Source organism: Macrobrachium rosenbergii, chromosome 7 (genome assembly GCF_040412425.1).
Source record: "Macrobrachium rosenbergii isolate ZJJX-2024 chromosome 7, ASM4041242v1, whole genome shotgun sequence".
Taxonomy (NCBI): Eukaryota; Metazoa; Arthropoda; class Malacostraca; order Decapoda; family Palaemonidae; genus Macrobrachium; species Macrobrachium rosenbergii.
The window spans coordinates 9,853,290-9,878,629 of NC_089747.1; the positions used below are offsets into that span (position 1 = coordinate 9,853,290).

Here is a 25,340-nt window from a genome sequence, read left to right on the forward strand (position 1 = left end):
GTTTGTTGACATATGGATGCGCGTTCAATGGTACAGCAACAACTGTTAATATGTTTTGGAATCTTGTTTGCCAAATTTCGTAAAGTAATGCGTAATTGTAGGCAAATACGTTATTCGTAAACATTCATTTAGTATTTTGTAGTACTTTTTGAATTGCTAATGTTCGTTCTTGTGTACAAATTTTCGTTAAAATTTAAAATGTAGTTTTCAGTCGGTGTAAAAATATTATGAACGTGGCGAATGCAAGCGATTGATAAATATTTAAAGGCTTGTAGGGCGTACAAGCTGTCATTCCCTTACAAATTCCCTCTGGGGTCGTGGAAGCCTTTCGGAAATTAGGTTTTAATGATTTAAGTTTAATTAATTTGTAATTTATATGCGGGAAACATGGTGCACAAAAAATCTACGTATCGACTTATGTTCAAAAACTATGATTCTGAAGTAAGGAAGACTGTCTGGGAAGAAAACAATTCTCTTAGGTAAGCAATCTTTCCGGTGAAAACTCAAATAGACTAGCCCTATGCATTTATTTCTTCACTGGCATACGTATGTCTACAGCAATATTGATTAACTACAAGCTGTAGCTTTATTTGAGCCTAGGAGAGGTTAAGATATCTTGACGTCACTGACTTGCAAGGCTAAGCTAGCTAGCTATTGTGAACCAAACTAAAGTTTAACTTGTTGCTTAGCGTAGTTTACATATAAGCCAAAGTTACCCAACCTATATTTACATCCTATTATTCTACTAGGCCAGGGACATTTCGTTTTACTTAGTTTACTTTAGCTTAGCCTAATCTGGTAGGCGGATAGCATAGCAGTTTCAGTTGTCATGTGAATTATAGGCTATAAAGCAAACAAATGGAGGCCTATATATACAGTATAACTTACCTATGGGAAACAAAGAAAGTTGGTGTGCGTGATGTGGTAACTGGCCCATTAGGCTAGGCAAGCTTTACTTGTTGTAGGCCTTTTATTTGGTCCAATTCCAGTGAACGTATTCTGTGATACGGAGGGCATTTGATAAGTAATTCAACATAATTTTTTTCACTGGCAATTTTTAATTATTATTTGACTTCCTTAAACATTCCCTCGTTATGTATTTATTTTCATTAATTTGGGATAGACAGTAGTGCTTAAGTCAGCTATCAAAATGGTGTCTGTGACTAAGGTACATTCTAAACCAAGAGCAGTGATAGAATTCCAGTGAAAAACAACTGCCATAAATATTCATAGGTGCTTACAGAATGTCTACAGAGATTTGGCAGTGGATGAAAGCACTGCGAGTCATTGGGCAAAGCATATATCATCAGAAGAAGGACAAGGAAGTCTGTGTGATCTCCAGCCTTGCTGGCTGCACACAGCTGTGACACCTGCTATGGTGGAACATGTAGACACTGTTATTTGAGGCAATTGGCAAATCGCAATCAAACAGCTCGCTGCTAAACTTGACATTTCTATCAGTAGTGCTGACAAAATTTCTCACAAATGAGGGTATTCAAAGGTTTGGTCCCGCTGGGATCCTTGAACCGTTCCCCCTCTTCATGACAACAGGAGGCCACACACAAGCCTGGGCACTCAAGAGGGAATCAGAATTCTTTGGTGGACTGTTCTTCCTCATTCGCCTTACAGCATGGATCTCGTACCTTCTGACTTCCATCTCTTTGGACCTCTCAAGGATGGACTCTACAGGAAATGTACAGCGGTGAGGAAGTTATTGATGCAGTAAGAAGCTGGCTGAGACACACACTGGTAGAGTGGTACCATGAAGGCATACAGGCTCTTACATTTAGGTGGCTTAAGACTAAATCTTGAACGAAGAAGGCTCTTACATTTAGGTGGCTTAAGACTAAATCTTGAACGAAGATTATTTTGAAAAATAGGGTTTTGTAGCCAAAGAACTGGGGTACAGTATGATGTATTTAAACTGGGAATAAAACAAATTTGTTTGGAAAAAAAATACAGGCAGTCCCTGGGTTACGACGGGCTCGGCTTAAGACGTTCCGAGCTTACGACGCTCTTCAAATATATTCATCAAAAATTATTTCCCGGTTTCAATGCATGTTCAGGGATTACAACACTTACGATGCCGATCCAATGGAAGAAATATGGCTCCAAAATGGCAGAATGGTCAGAATATGGAGGATTTTTTTTTTTATGAAAAACTCAATGAAAATGCAGGTTACATCATTTTCAAGATACCCAAAGGATTAAAAGTAAGATTTTCTTAAGATTTTTGCGATTTTTCAGCTTACGACGCGGCATATGAACAGAACCGCCGTTGTAAACCAGAGACTGCCTGTATGTTGCATTACTTATTGAAAGCCCCACATACTTTCAGATTCATTTGACATACTGAAAAGACATCTGACATATATTATCCTAATTGTCAAATTTATTTAGTTGTGACCCTCGAAAAATAAAGTCTTTAGTTTTTTCCTGAAAGACATGATGTTTTTGGTTCACTGGATATTAGCAAGAGCTGATACAGTAAACCCGCCATATTCGCGTTCTCACGATTCACGGACTCACGTATTTGCGGATTTCTCTGTGGAACGTATCTACCCATTATTCATGGAAAATTCGCCCATTCGCGGTATTTTTCACTGAGAAATATTCTTTAATTACTGTATTTTCATATCATTTTCATGACTAAATGTACTTTTTGTGATAAAACTATTAAAATACTCAGGTATAAGCATTTTTAGAGGGTTTTTCTTGTGTCTAAACTATCATAATAGGCAGTTCTAAGTGTTTTTAGAGGGGTTTTAAGTATTCGCGAATTTTAGCTAGCATCCCCCGCAAATACGGGGGGTTTACTGTAGTACAATCTTTGGGCAGCAGATTTCTTGTTGCTCTTAATGTAATTCCATTCAGTTTGGTTTCAACTTTTTATAGCCTATTTATTTCTACCGTAGTCCTAAGTATTGACCATATTTAGTGTAACTGACTTGGTAGTACAATAATAGTTTTATACAGTTTTATGAACATTCTTATTAATTTTACCAGAGAAGTTCTTTATGAAGTTATTGTATTTTAGTAAACTTCTTTCATTATCTTAGTTTTTCCTGGTACGTATTGATATTCTTGAGGTATATTAAAAATTATTAAATTGATCTTTCCCTAATTCATTTGTAGTCCACATCTGCCAGCTGTGTATGGTAATGCATTTATCCAGTAAAACTTTTACAAACCCTTATTATAGATTAAGAAGAAGAGAAGAAGAAAGATCACATCATAAGATAGAGGAGGACAACAGTTGTTGTGATTGTGACTCTTCAGATGAGGAAATAATTAGACCTCCCAAAACCCTAATGAAAAATGTCAGCGTACAAAGTCAGCCAGAAACGTAAGTCCTTTAAAGTTTGTGGTAAGGTCTTTACTTTTTACTGTGTATACAGTAAATAAATGTTTAAAGGCATTTTCAAATTCCTGTGTCAGATATGGAAATCAGCACAATCACATGTGCAGTAGAAATAAATTTCCGTCTCACGTTGGGATCATACTGAGAACTCTCAAGTGACAGGCAAGGATGAAACCCTTTGGGATCAACTTGTGGCAACATTACCATTCACTCATGAGTCCAAGAATCTTAGGTTTGGTCTCAGTGTGAGGCAGAAATTTATTTAATTGTCAAATGTGCTGTGATGGCTTGAGGAAAACATATACAGTACTACTGTATCTAGTAATTTTTCCCTCTCACAGGAGCTTTTTAGTATCTGAAATGAACCAGTTAAAGTTTAAGTATTCATTACAATTGCATGCCTTGCATGAGTGCTTCAGGTTTAATACATGTGAGAATATTTTATTCATGACAAGTATAATAGATCTTATCAAGTGTACTAATTTATTATCTGGTAGCTAGCACTTGTAAATGGTTGAACATAAATATTGTGACATTTGTGTGGCATAAGGGATAAATGCATTATTGATTTCAATTTTTTTTCTTGTATAATGTCTTTAAATTACATATATCATAATGCTCATTTCAGTTCATTAAAACTAAAACATAACGGAAAGAATGGAACACAATAATTTGAATGGACTCATAAGATTTAAGTGAATGTTTAGGCTGTTTCATCTTGTTTTGTACTTAAACCTTAATTCCCTGCTGCATTCAAAACGTATAGTCTTTTCAATGCTAATTGCCCTTATTGTAATTAATATCTATAATTGGATTACAAGCATAATGACTTTCTAGGACAATATTCAGTACAATATGTTGTTGGGAGCTTGCAAATTGAAAAAGAATAGTAAGTACAGAAAATATGAGTTAATTATTGCTGAGATATGATGCAGTAATTTTGCCTAATTAATATATGTTTTCAGATTCCATCAAGAAGTATCAGTAGCACAATCAGACCAAAAGAAGGTTCTTCCAAGTGTACCACGTCTCCATTTTTCACCAGATGATTCCCCAAGGTAGACTTATTTCATTCATTGCAGCATCACATTCTTGTATTTTTTTTAACGTTATATATAATTATTCTACCTAAAACAACTCAAACTTTAGCATACTATATTTTGTTTTGAGTTCAAGGGCTTTAAAGGAGGAATGATGGAAAATTTGCAATATATTTCTGGAAGTTGTGCTTGTAATATCTTTGAATCCCCTGTACGTTGCAGGCAACAGAAGGAAGCTGTTCATTATGAGAGTGATACTAAAGATACTAAAGAAGATCTGAACCCACAGTATTTAATGCCGACAAGTGATCCAGAACAAAGCGAGCCTAAAGACCTATCAAGGAATGGCAGACAGTTAGGTGTTATGCGGTCTCGATCTCAGGAAAGAGAGTATGACCTTATACCAGGTAATTATTTTTTAAGAATGCTTTTGATTTTGTACAAATGAGTTTTGTTGAAACCAGGATGTTTCTTTAACACATATTAAATGAAGCTTAAATTATATTACTTATCATCTTTATTTTATTAAGTTTTATTATAAGAGTTATGAGGAGGACATTACAGATACTTGTGTTTAATCATACAGTGAAGCATGTATTTTGTCAGTGTAAGTGGTAGATTTTCAACCATCTCATACTAATTCAGGGTATTTTGTCATTCATGAAGGACTAAGTCATGTTACAGAAGAATAAGCTGGCTGTTAAGCCAAGAATATAGCTTGCTTTGATGAGGGTAGAAATTGCTCCATGCCTAAACCTAACTTCTGAATAAACTTTTTGAATATTTTTTCTTATTTTTTACTTATCTTCAAAACTAAAAACTAGTTTTTCCAACAGTATCAAAAGAATCAGAAGTTCGGCCAAGGTCAGCATCTTCATCAAAGGCCAAACTAGTAAGAAGTCATAGATACCCTTACACATCTCAGCTCTCAAGAACACTAAGGAAGAATTTTCATGATGGTGATAAAAAGATAATTTACTTACCTGTTGGAAGTGGGCAAGTTGTTCGCTCAATAGGTGATCAGACATCATTTAACGTTCATCTGAATAAGGAGCAGGTGAATAAAAGCCTTTTACTTTCTTGATAGTATATTTATATGAAAACTGAATGCATTCCATTTTATATAGTACTCAGGAAAAGGTTTTTATATCTCATACACTGATAGCTATAATGTGAAATGTGACTTGTACTTGATACCCAAGCAGTTGTCATGTAGTTGTAATTTGAAATTTGAAAGTGTTCAAGCATAAATACAAACCCTCTAAAAAACTTACTTTGCCTTAGCGCTATTAACCAAGTGTTAATTTCATACTTACAGCAAGCAAAGAAGTTAACTCTTGTTGAGACCTCCTCTGGCATGGGGAGTACACCACCTCCCCAGCTGCACCAAGTCACTCACTTTACAGCCACAGTTTATAGTCCAAACAAGAGTGTTCTGATTGATATGTATTTCTCATAGTTTCGCCTTTATTAATTCACAAGTCAACATAGTTGCAGTTCCTATTTCTATATTACAACTGATGTGTTAGGAGTGCTCATCAGCAGGTGTTTTACTAGTATATTTACTGGATTTGTCATTTATGTGATGTTTTCTGCCCTTTTTAGGACATAATCAGCAGTGTGGGCATGAGGGGTTGCAGTCAAATATCAGTTTTTGGTTTAATGGCTTTATTATAATTTTGCAGTGAAGGTAGGGATGATCACACTCATTTACATAAATGTTCACACTTGAAGTATTCCTCATAGACCTTGTGTCTAAGGGACTTTATCCCTATAACCGAACTCCACAGGCTACTGTTTGGAGATATGCATCGTGTTTAGAATTGAGAACTGCTTAAGGGCACTGGAATTTGTCCCTGGGTTTGATTTTGGTGAAGGTATGTCATCACCATTCATTGCTTGGTCAGTGGTTGCTCATCTCATCAGTACTCGTTCATCATCATATTTCTGTCAAAAGCATAACGCAGCATCCTTATTTTTTGTTTTTAACTGGAATAGCTGGTGCCCACATTGTCACTCTGAATTCTTGTTTTAGATTTTTAGAGTTGTACTAGTCATGACAGTTGAATACAGTGCTTTTATATACATATTTTTACTTTTCCTCCCTGACAACTCCTCCCCTGCAATTTACAACATACCTGATGTTGACAGAAAAATGAAATGTTACATTTGTATTTGGACACTAGTACCTTAAGAATTAATGTTATTAATAACAAACAATATTCAACTTGCCTAAGGGCATTAAATTACTTTTAAGAACTACAAGTGCATTTGAATTTATGATAACAGCATAGATTACTTGAACTTTTGGTAAAAGCATAGATTACTTGCCAAAGTGAGCATAACCTAAACAGCACCTGCCACAGCATAGTAAAGACACAAATAGATGCAGATTCCTGAGGGCAGTCTAATCCAGGGTACCCTGAACTGAGGTGGATAAGTGTCTGAGGATGTGATATAAACAGTGAAAAGGCTATAGTGGCCCTTTTTGGATCCTCCGGCATAATGCTGGACAATGACCACTCCTTGTAGCTCACATGGGATTATTGTTTTGCCTTTTAAAACGTCTGTGGCAGATCTGTGCCCATGAGTGGCTGGTACAAGCCACCTCCTCAACATCAGAAAATGGTACTGTAGAAGTCTTTTTTGGCTCTGCTGGAAAAATAACATTGCTTGAGATTTCACTATTATTGAGACATCACTTACCCAGTCGTCTTCTACAAAGTGAACAAGAAGGTTCATATTTCCACCCAAATGGGTAAGGGTGGCCATTGAGCACAGGTTCCCAGTTTTGAAGTGATCCAGGCATATATGAACTGAGGATATTGGCTTGGATTTCTCATCTGCCAAAACCAACAGGAGCTACCAAGACTTCAACCAGCATTGACACATCAGACTTGACTATAATTTACTCCAAGTTACAGAAATGGAAGGTGTACTGGTCCAGGAGGATCTTAAAGCCAAGAATTCAGGGCTCACCCCAGAAAATACTTTTCTATCATGGAGCATTAGTTGGAACACTACTAAGATGAAGGTTCCTGGCAAGGTAACCAGTGGTGAGTACAGGGTGTTCCAGCTCACATAATGGAAGAAGCTTTACAGATCATATGGGTCTTGGTTAGCTAATCAAGGATTTTATCTGTTCAGTCTTTCCCATCTAGTGTCTGATTCAGTCTGACTCTTAAGTAATGGATTTGTTGTGAAACATCATTTCTTTTTAAGACAAAATAAATTTTAATCAAAACCAATAGTTATAATGCAAGTTCCCACCTTCCAGCAACATATTTCCCACAGCTCATGGATCAGACGACATGAATACTAACTTCTGACTGCTTGAGACTGTAGGATCCACAAGCACATACACAATACTTCTAGGTGACTGTCATTTTCTTTTTGAGGGGGACGAATCATTTTGAATGATTTCATGGGTTTGTATGAATAAATTAATTTTTATTTTTATTGAACCAGTAATGTGATTACAGGTTCGTTCAACTGCACTTCAAGCCTCTGCTCAGCGCAACAGGGAAATAGAGAACCTCATCAAGCGGCAGCGTAAAATTAACCTTGAAGATTGGAGAGAGAAAAATAAAGTTGAACATATAAATAATTCAAGTATATTCTTAGAAGATGATAAAAATATATTTTCAAGGTCAAGACCTAAAGAAAAACTGTATGATGATCAGCACAGGGTGAGGGTGTTTTCTAATTTTTGTAAGCATTGTGGTGGAAGGAAATGATTATTTAGAGTTTGAATTAAGTAGTGCAATAAAATTGTTATTTGTGTGTAAAGCAATAAAACCTTCAAATTTTTATTTTATACATGCCACAGCTGCCATTATCAGGCTTATGTTAGACCATACGTTAGGAGTAACAGATGTTAATGCAGCAGACTATCTCAGATCATTACTTATTCGACTTAGGTCCATCCACTTTTGACCATCAGAATTCTAGGAAAATTTAAGGTTATTTGCAAATTGTTATGTACCATTGAAAATGTAATGGTCTCAAAAGGTGAATTAATATGTAAAACTTCAGTTCGGCAGAAATATTATGACAGGTAACACATATTTAAAAGAACTAAAATGGAGTGCCAGTTTTTGGCATTGTATATGTAGTCACTGACTTGCATCCCTTCCAAATTACTTGTCAGGAACGTAACTCAGTCGTGAATATTGAATTGTCCATCTTAGTGTATTTCTGTCTTCCGAACGTTTGTTTAGGCTTTTCACATCACTTGCAAGCTTTCACTGTGTATAAGGATTTTTTTTCACAATTTTCTTACTTGGTAAGTACAGTCAGTAATTTTTAGTTTTTGCAAGTTTTGTTTCATATGTTGCACTTATGTGTAAATATGAAATTGTGTTTTTTGTTACTGAAAAATTATGTACCAAGTACATATCTACCATTGATTTTGATTCTCACCTGTTGGTGCTATCTGCTGGGTTAGGCATCTTTTTGCGCTGACAGATTTGTTGAGTGTGGTCCCTGGTTTGAGGCTCACTGGGAAAGGTATGGAAGCAGGAAATAACATGTTGGTATGGACAGTTTTTACTGTAGGAGGATTTTCCTGTAATGGTGATTTCAGCTCATGAAGCCCCATGGAATGACCTTGCTAATCAATTAGACTGAGATTCCCTCTTTTCTTTCCTGCTCCCACAAGAGATCTGGGAGGAATCTCTTAGTTAGGTCTTACAATTAGGGTTTCTTTAATTGGAAAGAGTAAACTTACTAGCGTACAAAGAAAAGGATTCCTTTCCATTTGGGGCTGTGGACAACTACCTCTATTGCTAATGCTTCTGATAACAAGGCAGTGTAAATCCAGTAATGATCTACTCACCCAACAAGGAAACAAAGATAAATGTTATGTGATGTACTGGTTTGGCTAAATATATCGGTGCTGTGGTAGTGTGAACATAGCTAAAGAAACATAACTCTTCTGCTAATAAATCACTTGATAAGCTGCAAACTCACTCAGAGAAGTCACAGTGTAAAAGGAAAAGCCTTGTAATTTATGGTTTTAACACAATATTTTTTTTTTTTTTTTCATAGCCCCACTTTTGTTCATGGTTTGGTAGTACAGACCCCCTACTGTATTAAATGCAGTGTAACTTGGTTTTGTAGCTTTTATCATGCCTCCCTGTAGCAGGTAGCTCTTGTGGAGAGTCCCTTCTTATTGTCCAGTAAAGTCTCCTCCCTTCTTATTGTTTGTACTCAATTTTATGTAAATTTTTTTTTTGTCCATAGAAACTTGTATACGGTAACATTTCAAGAATTATGAATTTATCTGAGAATGTTTATCTTGAATTTAAAAAAGTACTAGTCTCTTTACTCCACAAATTATGCTTCTTGGGAATAGGAGTGAGTATGTAGCATAGGTGTGTGGGTAATCCTTTCATCACTGCCATCCATCGAGTGCTGACTGTAACATTTATGAAGATGTACATTCAGCAAAAGTTGGTCCTGTCTTTGAAGCTCAGCTCAGTGGATGATGTGTGTTCCAACCATTTGTGCCCTTCCTAACTGTAGACAGTCTAACCTGTGTTCTTGCTGGTCTAGAGGCTGGAGATGAGCTATACAACCTGTTTTAAGATGATGTATGCTCTTTGTTTTCTTTAATGGAGGCTGGGCCTGGGAGCAGGAGGATGGTGAGCCAAACTAGCAAAGGGTTCACTCAGACTCTTGTATCAGATGCCAGGTTGTATGGAAAGTTAGAAGTCAGCCTTCCACTGCTCATATACTTGACCAGGAAACTGGCATTTCTAGGTGGTAATAGGCCATCTCTCCATTCTTTTACCAGAGGCACAGACTATTTGGGACATGGCATGAGGCTCATAACCTCATGTTCAAATTCTTTTCAGAATGGTGCCAATCTTGTTCTGTGAAGCAAAACCTTTCACCTAAGACAAGATTCTTCTTCTGAAAGATGAAAGTATGTACTCACTCAGGAACAAATTGCAAGTTTTAAAGATACTTTGCATTTTTCATAAATAAGAAAATCAAAGTTTTTTTATCATAATCCCACTGGACTTTCCATATTCATCCCTGTTTGCCAAAGAAAAAATGGGCTGACATTAAGGTGAGCTTCAACAATGAGATGCTTTTGCTTAAGGACTACCATTGTAGACTTCAGGTTTTTATACCTAGGAATAATGGAAGTCTTATTAAAGATTTGCAATGTTTGTGACATTTAAAGACTATAGAATCAATTTATTTATAAATTTAAATACCAAAACTTGCACTCAATATTCTTGCAATCCTATTACATATTTCCAAAATACTAGTCTCTTTCTTTTTGTTAAGTAATGAAAGGTTCCTAGAACTCTCCCAAATTTAGGAATTTAAATTTTCACTGCTTACCAATCCATATTTCTTTACTGGTTTTTCAACATAATGTACAATTAATCCAATTATGTAGGATAAAATATAATGAACCCAAAAAGTTATTTAAAACATATGTTGACTGCAGGAATTATCATCAATAGTGTTTAGGAATTAAACTTATTTGTATTAATAATGTATGGGGACCAATACTAGGTATGAGTATACAACTTACATTATGCTACTGTAATTTAAAGGTGCTATTTGTTTAATGTACTACATTTACATTTTTGCTGCTAACACGGGTGGAATTTTTACTGACCCGCAGCGGCAGTTTTTTGTGAAAATCAGCCTAATGCGGAAAGTGCATTGTTGCTGCAGGCTTATACATGAAAGATGGGCCATCCTTATGAGAGTTGAGAATGTTAACTTACTAGTGTGGTTAAATTATTTATTAATAATTATGACAGTACATAAGAAGTCATGATGATGCCCTCTGGCATGTCTTGTATAAATGAGGAGAAAATTTAAATATTAGGTTTAGTGCGATATTGTATGTCACATAATAAGGAAAGATACCTTTTAAACAGTGCGTATTTTGTCGTAATGTTAACGTACATTTTAGTGTGCAGTTGACTAATATTTTGTCATTTTAGTTGATTCCGTCCATAGTGTCAGAGTAATAATACTGTATTGATAACTGAAGATGCAATAATTTTGTGTGATTAATTGCAGCACATAGATTTCAAATTTGTCTCTAGTCCTTGGTATTGTTACATTTACTATTTATCTTGTTCATGCACTGGGAAATTGTGGATCATGTCACTTAGAACATAGTGTGAGTTTAAGTATTAATGCACATAGTTGATTCATATGATAAATCAGGAATAATTTGTTTCAAAGAAAAAACTTCAGTTTTATACTATGTTGGGCAAGAATGTGTCATATAGTAGAATATATGCAAAACAAAGTCTCTCCCATCTATCAGTACCACAGTAAAAAGATTTTCAAGTGTTTACATTTTCCCAAGTAAGCTGATGTACTGCACTGTAGGTAGTAATTATATATTTTTTAAATGTGATCTTTTAGTAGATAATGGTACTTACTATTATGACATGAAACATTACAGTAGACAATAATAGGATGCAGTTGAGTAAATATGTGTTCATAAATATTATAAACATATTTCTTGTACTATATCCATAATTCCTGTTGGGTAGATATATCAAATGCTGAATTGCTAATTAAAAAAAAAAGCTTAGTGAGTGTTAGAAGGAGTGTGACATCCTCAGCTTGGGAAGCTCCATGAATCTGCTGAAACCTTTTACTTCTTAACTTATGTGAAAATATGCATCAAGTGCTTTTCACCTGACCTTATACCTTTTTATCTGTACCTCATCTTTATTTTCAATTACAGTATTAACTTTAGTTGACATTAATTACTAGTTTTTTCCTAGTAAATTCTCAGCATTTCCATTGAAATGGAGTGCTTATACATTTTGCTGTGCGGGCAAATTTTTAACAAAGAAAATGGATGAGATTTTGAAAAGGTATGACTATAGAAGGTTATGATTCATGGCTTGAGTGCAGTAAGAAGCTTATATTATTAATTGATGAGTTGCAGAGAGGTTTGTTGTCCAGCATTTGAGAGATAACCTGCGATCTGAAGATGGCATGGGTTGAACCTATTATGGTGGGGGAAAAAAAACAATTAGTCAGAGAGGTAATAGATATGGAAATGAAGGATGAAAACCAGAAATTCATAGAAAATAGCAGCTTTGTACCAGTCAGTATAGGCCCAGTCAACCCAGACCCATTCTGGATGCATCTAGTCATTTCATATTCATTCAAGGGAGGACCAGCCTGCACAAATCCAGTTGCAGAAGGTTTGGACAGCACAGGCTAAACCAAGATGATCCCAATCATGAATAAGCCAGCCATGGCAACTGTAAACTCTTGATGGGGAGATGTGTTTTAAGACACAAGTATTTGTTTTGGCTGGAAAGGCCTATAATTCTAAATAAGCCTCGAAAATTTCTGCACAGAAATTATCCCAAGTTGCAGCTGTACATGTAAATTATATTGCACATACCAAATTTCAGCTTTATTGCTGTTTTCTTTTGGATAGAAGTGGCATCAGGAAATAATAATATTTGGCTTTATATTCTTATATGAATTGCATTTATTGGGTGTGCCTTCATTAACTCCTTAGACAGGCTCAAGTCTGGTCTGAAGACAAAGTAAGAAGTGGGAGCTTTTGGTAGGTGATACAGGTGCTGGGAAAGGTCTGACCCATCTTCTGTCACTTTGGTTATTTTAACTAACAATTCATCATTTTATTTTATCCACCCATCAGGACATTAAGGTTTTAGTGATAGTAATAGGTTTATAACTGTGAAACAAATTGTTTGTAGATATTTTTTTTATGCACAACAGAGTTACTCATAAGTGCTGTAATGGTTACAGTAGTGCTATAATGGTTACAGTGAAGGAATAATGAGACTTCATTTTTATGAGAACTAGTGTGACTTCACCAGAAATTAAAAATATTACTGTATGTCCGATATTTAGCATTCAAATTGTAAGCCTCTTTTTAGAAGATATTTAGAACCTCATGGATAAATAATACTAGCTAAATGCAGTCCTGTCATTGTTCAGTGGCAATTATGTACAGTATTAGTATTAAGCTATGTATCTGACACAAGTAACGTGAATCCTGAGAGAAAGCAGAATTCAATACTTTGACTTACATAAAATTAAATCTATTTTTAGGATACTGTACTTAAATTTTTGTATTTTTATTTCATTTTATCAAGCACATGACATTTTAGGTAGAGCATGGTATATTTTTATTTAATTTGGAAGTGACGAATGTTGCTTTAAATATGGTTGTTCAGGAGCTTCTATAAGTGAGTATTCCTTAGTAGATAAGCGAGTGGAATGTATGGAATTGAAAAATTCAGATTTTATTAGCATTGATCTGACACAGTATGAGAATTCATTTATTTTAGGAAGCTTCACTTCCCTAAACCTTTTTTTCCTTTAAATTGAAGAAGAGAGTGTAATGTTAATATCCATCACCATATCCATGTATTGTGTTTTACATATTATCAACTCATTTTCTTAAAATTGCTTTCTTTGCTGTCATATCGTGTAATTGTATCACTTGACTTTTTCACAAATTAGATTTTTTAGCAATATTCTTAGACAAGATATTTGTGTCTGGTAAAAGTAATAACAAGGATCCTAGGCACCTTAAGCAGATTTTACTTGGAAATTTGTTGCCTTAACCAAATTAATCTTTGGTTTTAAAGGTTAACATATATAGTAATTTACTTCTCAAGAGCATAGTAGCATTTCTCAAGAGCATACTACAGGTTGTCTATCACTAATCCATCATCATTGGGACCTGGAGGGTGCCGGATTAGCCATTTATTAGGCTAGAATACACAAAACCCAGTAGCTAAGCACCTCATCTTAGAATTAAAATATCCCATAAATCAGTACAAGTTGGTTAATAAAGCTCAAGGACATAAACTTTTACCAATGACCAGCAACTTACAGCAGTATGTTCCTGCAGCATTGGAGCAGCCCAGTACAGTAACACGATCTTTCGATGCTTTATAAACTGTCGAAGACCCAGCATTGTATAATTCACATAAACTTCTCACAGACACGCCACTGTCAAGTTTTTTCAAAAGGTCAACCTTTTCCGATATGGACAATGTTCGGTGTTTGCGCTTTACACCACGAGAAGCACTTCCATTATTCACTGGAGTCATGGCTGGGGCTAAAATATGGCCAAAATACAATAATAAATGTAAAAAATGAAACAGCAAAAGCATGCCTGTGTTTACAAAAACCTCCAGTTTGTTGATGCAGCACACTGCGCCACCAATCAAGCGACCGCGAGCGAGTTAGCGCAGCGACCAGAAATTTGAAAATTAGTGCAGAAACATTAGAAATTACTCTAGCCGAAATTTGTGCAGATTACTGATTGTTCTGGACTACTGATTGCCGGATTAGTGATGGACAACCTGTACTTAAATTTGCCTCTGTACAATTACAAATGAATTAAGGTGGATGCTTTACACTATGAATGTTTGTTTCATCCCATCTTCCTTTAAAATATATGTGAAGTGGATGAAACATGGCTGTATGATATGCGAATATAGGGAAAAAATCCTGAAATGAAAAATTGTTTATACTGTATAATATGAAGAAAGGACTCTTTGATATCATATAGATAAATTAATAAAATTTGTTACTATAATACACTATCACAGTTTATGATATCAGATCCTGTGCTTTTTAAGTACACATTTTTTTTATTATGCATGGAGGCATTGTTGTCAGTTTCTATGTCATGGATCTGTGGATCTTTTATTGCCTTCTAAAGGACCAGGTAGTTGTGTGTAATGAATTTTTCATTATTTACTGCACTGTAGACCAACTTTACCTACTGTTATTGAGAATCTGAAGTTTTTATGTCTTTGAGAAATGGAAGTTTTATATTTTCTGAAGTGCAATTGCACCACAAGACAGTCATGCTTTTCATGGAAAATATTCAGTTTGTTAAAGTGAGAACAGTATGAATTTTGCACAAATGAATTTCCTCTCAGTGGCATGACATTATTGATGATTGAAGTTGTGATCCAAGTTCCCATAAGGTACTGTGATTTCTAGTCATTATGGGTTTTTGATGCCCCGGCTCTGGATTGTTTTTTTTTCGCTGTGAGCTGAAAGTCTTGTTTTAATGTCACCGTATTACTATCTTTTAAATGATTGTGTTTTACAGCTGTTGGTTTATGTTTTACTGTGAGACATTTACTATTTTATATTAAGTTGTGATGTTTGTCCTAGTCATAATTTCTGTGCTGCTTTTAAGCTATTGCTGGTCAGATCAAAAGTTGAAAGTAGTTTTTTAAGAACTGTACTTAACTCTTCTCACTGATAAAGTACCTTTACACCATAACTGAAGGGGTTTTCCTCACTTTTCCTTTGTATGATATGATTTTGTTGTAAATATTATTGTGTTGCGGCATAGATGCCTTTGCATTGGCTCAATTATATTTAAAGGGTTGATTTGAAAATTCTGAACCTTCATAGTCAGTAGTCTCTTCATGAGTTGAAAACATACGGAAAGCACTGTACTGTGCACTGTTGGATTGTTTATGGGGTTATTTTGTACTTACTCCTTGCTTAATACCTGACTGTGAAGCCAAGCAAGATATATTTACATGACATGAAAGAACTTATCTCAAAATGGTACAAACTGAATTGCTGTTGGTAGTTTGGTGTAAGATTAAGGTACAATTATAATTCCTTTTCTAAGGCATTTGTTGCTATGCAGTACTGTATCCCTTTGAACTCACTGCTTGTTCATCCTAGTACATATTTTCATCATGCAATTAACTTTTATGGTATAGTAAGAGATGGCAAGGCCAGTGTAGGTAATTAGGTGGTGCTTCACTCTTGTATGAAGTACATGAAGGATGGACAGGAATTCTATAAAAAATAACCCATGCTTACAGAAGAAGAGTTTGGTAAAGCTGATGCTAGTGCATAAATCTGCTTCTGTTGAAATTCAGCTCAGTTAAGGTGCCTTTTTAGCTGAAATATCCAAATGCATCTACAGACTTGGTGCACATTGTGGCAGCCGGTTACTGCTTAGCATCAAAGGCCTAAACTACCTACAGTAATGGGTTTGAAGGGATTCGTTCTCTGTATAAACACAGCTTTTACATAGATTTATTACTTTGTTTGGTCAGGTACTTAGTAAAGGACATTAAGTTATTATGGCATGTAACACAGTCTTTCACAGAGTGATAAATGTAAGTAGCTAACCTAAATTTCAATAAAGAGTATTGACACAAATGATTCTTTTATTTTACAAAGGAAATTATTCTAATTGTATGGAAAATTATTTTTATTGTGACTGTTTGGTTTGACGTAAGTCTGGCCTGTGTATATTTTAATAAACCAGGGATTATAACCTTGTGTTCGTTCAAAAAATACCTGTGCCCAAATTTGAAAATATATGATTTATTACTTCTTAAATTTGATTGCACTGACTGCAGTTTTATTAATTGTTTAAGTAAATAAACGCTAAGATTTTAACAAAGAAATTAAAAGTTTTCCTGACTTATGACTGGGTCAGCTTCCCAAATGCATCTGGAAAGGGGAGTACCTTGTAAAGTGTGCCTGGGGTGGCACACTGTATATGGTACTAAAGGCTCTTGCCTTCACCTATGTTGCTTTTTGCCTATTATTTGTGATCCACTTTTTTTCTGGCTATCATTTATTTTTTAACTTTACTTTGCTATACTGTTATGTAAAATGCAATTTATATCCATTGCATAAGGTTGCTGAAGTGCTAGCAGTGCTCTTTTCTTTTTATGAGGCAGGGATCCTTCCAAATTTTTCAACAAACCTTGAGAATCTGTTGTGACTATCAGTGGGTTGCAACGAGTCTCAAGAAGACAATAGAATAAGTGAAAATATAGTAAAACTAGATACAATGATATGTCTGAATGAGGTAATGCAGAAAAATGTACTTTATATACAGTTTAATTACTTTCTTGACACTGAATATCGTTTTCCTACTTACATTCATTTCATCGTTCATCCAGTGTTTGGGAACATAACCTGGTCCAGAGCCGAGAGCAGGTTACCTCTGAACCACAGTTTGTCATTTGTTATTACATTATTATTTCAGTTTTGATTCCTCAAGTATTCTTTTTCATCATAATACTTTAATATAGTGTGTATGCAATGTGATTTACAATACTCCATACTGTGCAGCATGGACAGGTGGTCACTGTTGTATTTTTTTTTTATTTTACAGTAGTTTTAAGTTCCTGAGCTAATAGTTATTGACTAGCAAACTTTTTTTGTATTTTTCTTTTCATGGTGTTCTTTTTCTAACCTTTAATTGTATACTATTATTCAGTTTGTTTTTAATTTTTAGTCACATTATTTAGCTTTACTATCTGCTTCAGTACATTGTTTATAAATTACTTAGTCGCTCATTAATACTTTAAAAGGAGTCAGTAAGACACATAAATCCAGGCATTGTTAAAACTGTGCTTTTGTATTTACTGTACACAAAGAGTAATAAAGAAGGTAAAGTAGTACCAATAGAAATAAAATGCAAAAATATAAGTTTAAGAATAGTCATGAAACAGTGTAGGGGTTTCAATTTTTGCAGCTGCTGTGCCCCGTTTCTTGAAGGATGTCATCTCTGTGGTTAGAAAAGTTTTCCAGTGAGTGACCCTTGTTATCATCTTCCTTCATTGCTGAAGAACATTAATCAAATCAAATCGTCCTCCACTTTTTCAAAGTAGCAGCAAAAGGTAAGTGTTTTCTTCCACTTTTCCCAGTCATCTTGGGCATTTCAAGTTATGTGGGACAATGCAGGCTAGAAAATGAAAGTGATGTACAAAGCAGCTCACTGCATGGAAATGCAGAAGCAGATTCACAATGCTGCTAAGCAGCCTTTGGTTTTTATACAGTGTTCAGAATGTTTGTGGATCTGTAAGTTTATGCACAGTATCTAAATAATTACATCCTGAAACTTACAATTAGAGATAAAGAATGATAAAGTTTACGCATTTAAACGTATCAAAGCGGTTACACTGACTTGAATTTTTTTCCTGTGGCACACCCTACTGTTTGTTTTCAGTGTTAGTAAAAAAGTATTTATTGCAGGTACAAAGTGTGTAATGCATCTGTTCTTATGAGTCAATAGCAGTGTTTTTGCAGTCGATATAGTGAATATTTAGTCCCTGCCTCAGAAGTTTGTGTCATTTATGGGGCCAAAATTAACCCCCCAAAATATATATATATATATATATTTTTTTTTTTCATTAAATAATTTATTATTGTTGCAAACACAGGATAAACTATTCATGACATATTGATGTTCAAATTTAGACTGGAGCCTCTTGAAGAGAGAGGATATAGACTTAAAACTAGCAACCTAAATACCAAAAGTCAGGGTTTAGAAACATGCAGCAGGCCATAGGAATTTCGTGAGTAGCAATGAGTCAAAATAAGACTTAAAAGGCCAGCAGGTTTTTCATTTGTTAAAAGTAAGAAAGTTTCAATCTTAAGTTAGTACATATATTAAAAATATCATGTACTTTGTGACCAACTGTAGAGGATTTTGTAATGAATACCGAAAACGATAATTCAAGAATTGATTAGCATAACAGTATTACAATCAAGTACAGTACTGTACATTACAGTCAAGCACATTACTGTACTGTACAGTGAAAATGATGATATTTACGTATAACCAAAGCTGTTATTTATAACAGTTTGTGTATAAATATTTGCTGAATTTTTTGGGAGAATAAGCAGAACCTTTTCCAGTCCTCCAAAATCCACAATACAAAAGAAATACCAAATAAACTAGCAAAACACTTTGCAGATAATTGTAGCTTGAATAATTTGCATGAATATTTCTGCAAAATGAAAAGGGGGAAATGGCTTATATCTGAACAACAAGCCATTTTCCTTAGCAGGGATTGACTCTAGATGAATAGCAAGACAACAGTTGCTGCTACATTTCTAATGTAACTAATGATTCAAGGGTGAACCCAGATTCTAAAAACTTATTTATATATATATATATATATATATATATATATATATATATATATATATATATATATATATATATATATATATACATATATATATATATATATATATATTACTGTATATATATATATATATATATATATATATATATATATATATTACTGTATATATGAAATATATAGAAAAGAGAGAGAGCTGCTAAAAAAAAAACAGCAAGGGGAATAATATCTATTTTGGTTGATATTACTTAAATCACAAGCCTTTCCCCAAATTATGGTTCCAGTCAGTGTCATGTTTATCGTCTAACCGCCGAATCAAAGATGTCCCTAAATCTTCCACATCAGCTGACTCTTATATTTAGATAAAAATAGTCTTAACAGCAGCTGTTCAACATACAGTGTGCCAGTCACTTCAATCTTGCATACACCTCTACACATGCTGTGTTTTAAGTCCTTCCTTCCTGTTCCTACACGTCTTTAGCTCTTCACTACCATATCTATAATGATCATTGTCCACACTCCTTTCTCTGACTGTGTCATCACACCAACCATAAGAATATTTAAAGACCATGAAAATATAACTTACACTTACACTTACATTAGACCTACTTTACATCAAACCAATCGTTCTCCTGTGTGCATAACACAAACTTCACTCAGAGTATAAAATCTCTTAATTGCCTTCAACATATATCTTGTATACAAAGCATTCTCAACAACCTCTGCATTTTATTTATCAGTTAACCATATTTTTCCCACATCCACGTATGCCCCATTCATTTGGTTCCCTTTACTTTAGAAAATCTTTCACTAATGATTCGAACAAAAATACTTGAGTCGTTAACCATCTTCCTTGTTTCAAGTTAATCCTTTTATTATCTGTGTTGCTTTCTCAATCAAGACTCCACTGTACACTTATCCTAGGTAAAAATGTGCCATGCCCCTAAAATCCATAACCGAGTGGCCATTAGGGAATTAGACAAGTAAAGGTGTTTGGATCAAGTGTCTGCGATGGAACAGTTTTGTTACGAGGTGTGTGAGTGAAGGAAAAAGCTGTATGTGACATACTTAGGTCTAGGGAAAGCTCGTTACAGAACTAACAAAGGTTTTAATTTAAAAGGCGTTAAAGATGCGAGGTGTAGAAGGGGTGTGGATTGACAATGATAGAAGTTTTAAGGAGAAAAACAAAGCATATGATTGAATGTATAGACGGGGGTTTGGTTGATTTCCTGTAAAAATGAGGGTAGGACTAATAAGTGTTTTATTGCCATAATCGTTTAGTGTCTATGAATGAATTCACGAGATAAGAGGAAGGACAGGTAAAGAGGTGCAAATTTTTTAGATAAGAAAATGCCTTTTGAATGAAGTGAGGAGTGGTCGATGTTTGTGGAAGATACACTGTGTGTCGGTGGAGAGAAGTTGCATAGAGTTGTGAAAGAATTTGAAACTGTTTGTAAGTAGAGAAAGTTGGGAATGAATGCTGGTAAGAATAAAGTAATGAAGATATATGGGAACCAAAAAGTTGAAAATATTGATGGCGATGATGGATGAATGGAAGGAGTTAGTTTGTTTCGGTATTTACTGGTGAGTGTAACTGATGATTGCAGAATGAAAAAAGCTATGATTCACGGTTAAATTAAGGATAATATCAAGATCTTTTTAATACTTTTGGAGCAAAAGTTGGGATTCGTTCAATTGATTTTCCTTTCTGAAAGGGAAATATGGGTGAGAAGTGTAAATTATAGAAAAAAGAAAACCTTTGAGATTAAATGCTTGTTCAGAACAAGTTAAGAAACAGAGTTGGATATGCTGTCTATAAGATGTTAGCACAGGTGAAAAGTTGGATGAGAGTTTGGCTATGTTTGGGTACTATGTACAAAAAAAAGAGAACAATGGATTGGTGAAAAAAATAATATAATATGGAAGTTTTGTAAGTAAGAAGTAGAAGGAAACCGAGACAATGTTGGTCAGAAAGGGCAGAAGAGGATTTGAAATAAAAGGGCCCCAATATCCATGATGAGTGAAACTGTAAGTGGCTCAGTGTGCATAGGATGGGCTTGACGTCCTGCTGAGCATTCTTTATAGGTCTAATGACCGGCTAATGCCAAAAAAGTGTTCCTTACAGTGGACTGATCCCTGAATCAACTGGTAATGATCATGCTCAAAATCGAAATGTGATTAATATTAAATATACAATGCAGGGAATCCCCGAAATTCGGGCGTTGTGTCATGATTACCAAATTCGTGGAAGAGCCAGTTAGGCCTACAGCCTAACCGGTTGCTATCTGGTTCTGTTTAGATTAGCAAACCTGCCCTTTAGAAGTCTTTAGTTACCCCCATAATTCAGAGTGTATTATCTTAAGTCTCATATTTTTGGGGTTAAAATATTACATTTATGTATGTGAGTTCTTTTTTATCGCTGTGAAATGGGCGGCTATATTTTATTTGACATAATCTGACATCCCTCTGTTTAGGCACCTCTGATAACATGTTTCCATTGAAGTAACTCAGTTTTGAAAATAAATTGATGGTCATTATAAAGCTTCCCAGTCATAAGGACCTGAAAACACTTGAATTTAGTAATATCTTGCAATCACACTCATTTATTTTTAGAAGGTAGTTATGCATAACCTCAAAACTTATTTCTTTTCCAGAATGATTGTGGTGGTGTAGTACTACTTGGCAGTCATTCTTAGTAACAAGTTAGCCTTGGCCTGAATAAACTAAGATAATTAACCTTCCTTTGTGCGAAGAAGACGCTCCGAGCAAAGAGGGTAATGTGTGCCATTGCTTTTTTTTTTTTTTAACTCTTTAAGGAAGACTCGCTGCACGCCACACGATCCACTAAGCTTTCAACCATCGATCCAAGGTGCCGGGACTTAATCATTGACGTAGGTGCTTCGGGCAAGGTAAGAGTTTTTTTTTTCTGTTTTTAAAGTCATGGTAAATTTCAATTTAAAACGACTTTGCCTTTATGGTGGTCACGCTTAATGAATAATAAATGTGTAATATTTGGGGACTGGCAGATTATGTCTGCAATGCCGTCTCTTTTTCTTAGTTCTTATTCTCTTAATATATTAAACCCACCAGTTAAACGATTCGAGCATGGTTTCGAATATACAGTCGTAATAATCTTCGGGCATAGGCCTATCGTTTCTTCATCATTTTCTTGGTTATAAACTCGTTCTTCAGGAAGAGCTTCTCTGAATTCTGTGCCACAGTGTTGGGTTATGTTTCTGTTTGGTTTCGTTGTCGTAGTGGAAACTGTGAATCTGTGTTTGGTGATATTTCGCGGTCTCTTCACTGGTGATCATCTTGCTTCTCATTGCAAATTTGCTTAAAATACAAAATTTGAAGATGGAAGCTAATCAGAGGGTTATGTTCATTCAGACTATGGTAATATGCTTGAGTTTTCTCACAAGTGTGATTTTACTTTGGCTTAGAATATGCGCAGTTGTTGCGCTGATGTTTTGGTCTCGGATTGATAGTGTAAATAGAATATACTTGTCATTTATCTTGATTTTTCATTCGAATTACAATTAGGAATTTTAAATGTTACAAACTTTTTAGGAGTTAGTAACTTGCATAATACAATTTTGTTTCTTTTTGTTTACGTTTGTAATTAGACTCACACATTTGTCTTAAAACATTTATGTAATCAGAACCTTTTTGTATTCTTATCTAAGATTACAGTTGAGTACAATTCTGAAACTGATTAAAAAGTTTTTTGAGTTTTCGTTCCTAATGAAATTCCACAGTGTTCTCAGCTCATTAATCATACATAATATTTTTACACATGTTTCATGTTTAGCAGGAAACGAAGCGAAGTAACTGATAATGCTTTTCGCAAACTTTTGTTTTTATCGTTTCTTTCCCAGCATTCCCAGAGTTCAAGATAGTACTTTATGTTAGCTCCTCGACAGATTTGTCTATTTTTCCTTTGCGTAGCTGAATTTAGATTGGCGTACTGAATTTGCGTGATAGCGAAACGTTAAAAGATGGCTGAGATAACGCTACTAAAGTCCATTCTTTTTTAGTTTTCTGTAAAAAAAAACTATTGAGATGGCTTTGTCTGTCCGTCCGCACTTTTTCTGTTCTCACTTTTTCCGTCCGCCCTCAGATCTCAAAAACTACTGAGGCTAGAGGGCTGCAAATTGGTAAGTTGATCATCCACCCTCCAGTCATCAAACATGCCACATTGCAGCCCTTAGTAGTGTTTATTTTATTTAAGGTTAAAGTTAGCCATAATCGTGCGTTTGGTAACGATATAGGACAGGCTACCACCGGGCCGTGGTTAAAGTTTCATGGGCCGCGGCTCATACAGCATTATACCGAGACCACCGAAAGATAGATCTATTTTCGGTGGCCTTGATTATACACTGTACAGAAAACGCGATTTGGCCAAAGAAACCTCGGCACATTTTTTACTTGTTTGTTTTATGCACTTACGTAATCACACTTGCCTTTTCGCTTCTTTCATTCGGACAGTTATCGCCCACCCCCTCCTCCTCTGGCGAGCGAGTGGTCCTGTAGTAAAGTTTATGATGACCGTGCTTATATAAAAGGATCATATGGCAGTCCTAGAATAAATTCTAGAGTTGCACTACTAACTGAACGATAATATATATGTCATTTAATCTAATTTGAAAGATAATAAATCATTTATGATCAACATCTATGTATATTGTATTTGAATATCGATGCGATACGGTCAGCTGAGGGGAATCTTTCCAGGGCTTTTAAAAAAAAATAATGCGTCATCAAGTCATATTTATTTTAAATAAGTTTTGCAAGTAGTTATCAGTTATTTAGTTTTCTTACGGTAGTTTCTAAGAGTTAAAGTAAAATTATTGTAAAAAAAAAAATCCTCTCAGCTTTCATAACCTGTATACTGTATGCTGTAGGTAAATCGGCATTTACTTGGCGCCTTTCACCTTCTCTATGTGAATCCAATTCCTATACAAACATTTCTCCAGATCTGATCCTGCTGTCGTTAAAAATGAACTTGTTAGCAAACGAATCATTCCACCTTGTTTCATATTACAGCCAAAAGGAATGAATTTTTTAGTTACAATGGCATCAATTAAAAGACCAGCTTTTGCAGAATAGGCAATGCAAGCATATTTATAGTTGGCTTTTAATGTTCCGCTTTCCTTTACACATCATTTTTTTAGTTGTTGTTATTATAGCACTCAGTCCTATCATAAACCCGGATAAAAGGGAAGGTTCAAGAATAAATAAAAGCAAATGATTAAGGGTTATATAAACTTGCAACATACATTAGCAATCTGATGCAAATGGGTAGTGGACCACAGTGAGACCACTCTGTAGGGAGATAGTGCCGTCAGCGCACCTCACGCGATGCACTGTAGGCGTTACTTAAGGCTCTCTGCGGCGTTCCTTTGACCCTTGGCTGCGACCCCTTTCATTCCTTTTAATGTCCCTCCGTTCAAATCCTCTTTCTTCCATCTGACTTTCCAGCATTTCTTAACAACTGCTTCAACATTATTTTCAAGGCTGAATGACCTCATAGGTCCCAGCGCTTGTTGGCCTTAGACCTAAATTTCTTATTCCAATTCCAATCCAGTTCTAAAGCCAACACAGTAAAGTGATAGCTCACACGAATATGTTTTTACAGTAATCTTTCACAAATGTAAAATAATTCGCTCTGAGAACACTTCTCACCACAAAGATAACACGTACGTTTATCCATCAACTCTGAAGTGGACGGTCGCCATTTGGTAAACGTATTGTGAAGTGGCAAAACTTAAACCAACTCTATGCGCAAAAATCTACGTGTTGCAAATATTAATAATCGTGTATTGAAAGATTGCAGTATGGCTCACGTGCTCCGTCCGAACGACACAGTAAATTTAACAAGTATTTTCTTGAATCGTATTATACCAAGGTGACATAAAGAAAAAGAGCAACCACTTAAATACAATTTACTTTCACATATAAACTGCTATTTTTATTCCCCAAGGTTAACAATCCAACCAAGCGAGCAGTTGTTCA

General features: G+C 35.1%; 1 protein-coding gene across 2 annotated transcripts; it reads left to right on the plus strand.

Annotated features, from left to right (window-relative positions):
- LOC136840106 (uncharacterized) lies at nt 1–22,234 on the plus strand. Of its 2 annotated transcripts, XR_010853535.1 has the most exons (8): nt 5–479; nt 3,203–3,346; nt 4,327–4,419; nt 4,624–4,808; nt 5,238–5,458; nt 7,884–8,090; nt 17,930–18,074; nt 21,980–22,234. XR_010853535.1 is itself a non-coding variant. In XM_067106497.1 (6 exons), the coding sequence occupies exons 1-6, from the start codon at nt 388–390 to the stop codon at nt 8,136–8,138; spliced, it is 990 nt and encodes a 329-aa protein (XP_066962598.1). In that variant the 5' UTR covers nt 1–387; the 3' UTR covers nt 8,139–9,714. The 2 variants fall into 2 exon arrangements, 1 of the variants encoding a protein (XP_066962598.1); XM_067106497.1 differs by lacking the exons at nt 17,930–18,074; nt 21,980–22,234 and having other exon boundaries at nt 1–479; nt 7,884–9,714.
- The last annotated feature ends 3,106 nt before the right edge of the window (nt 22,235–25,340 follow it).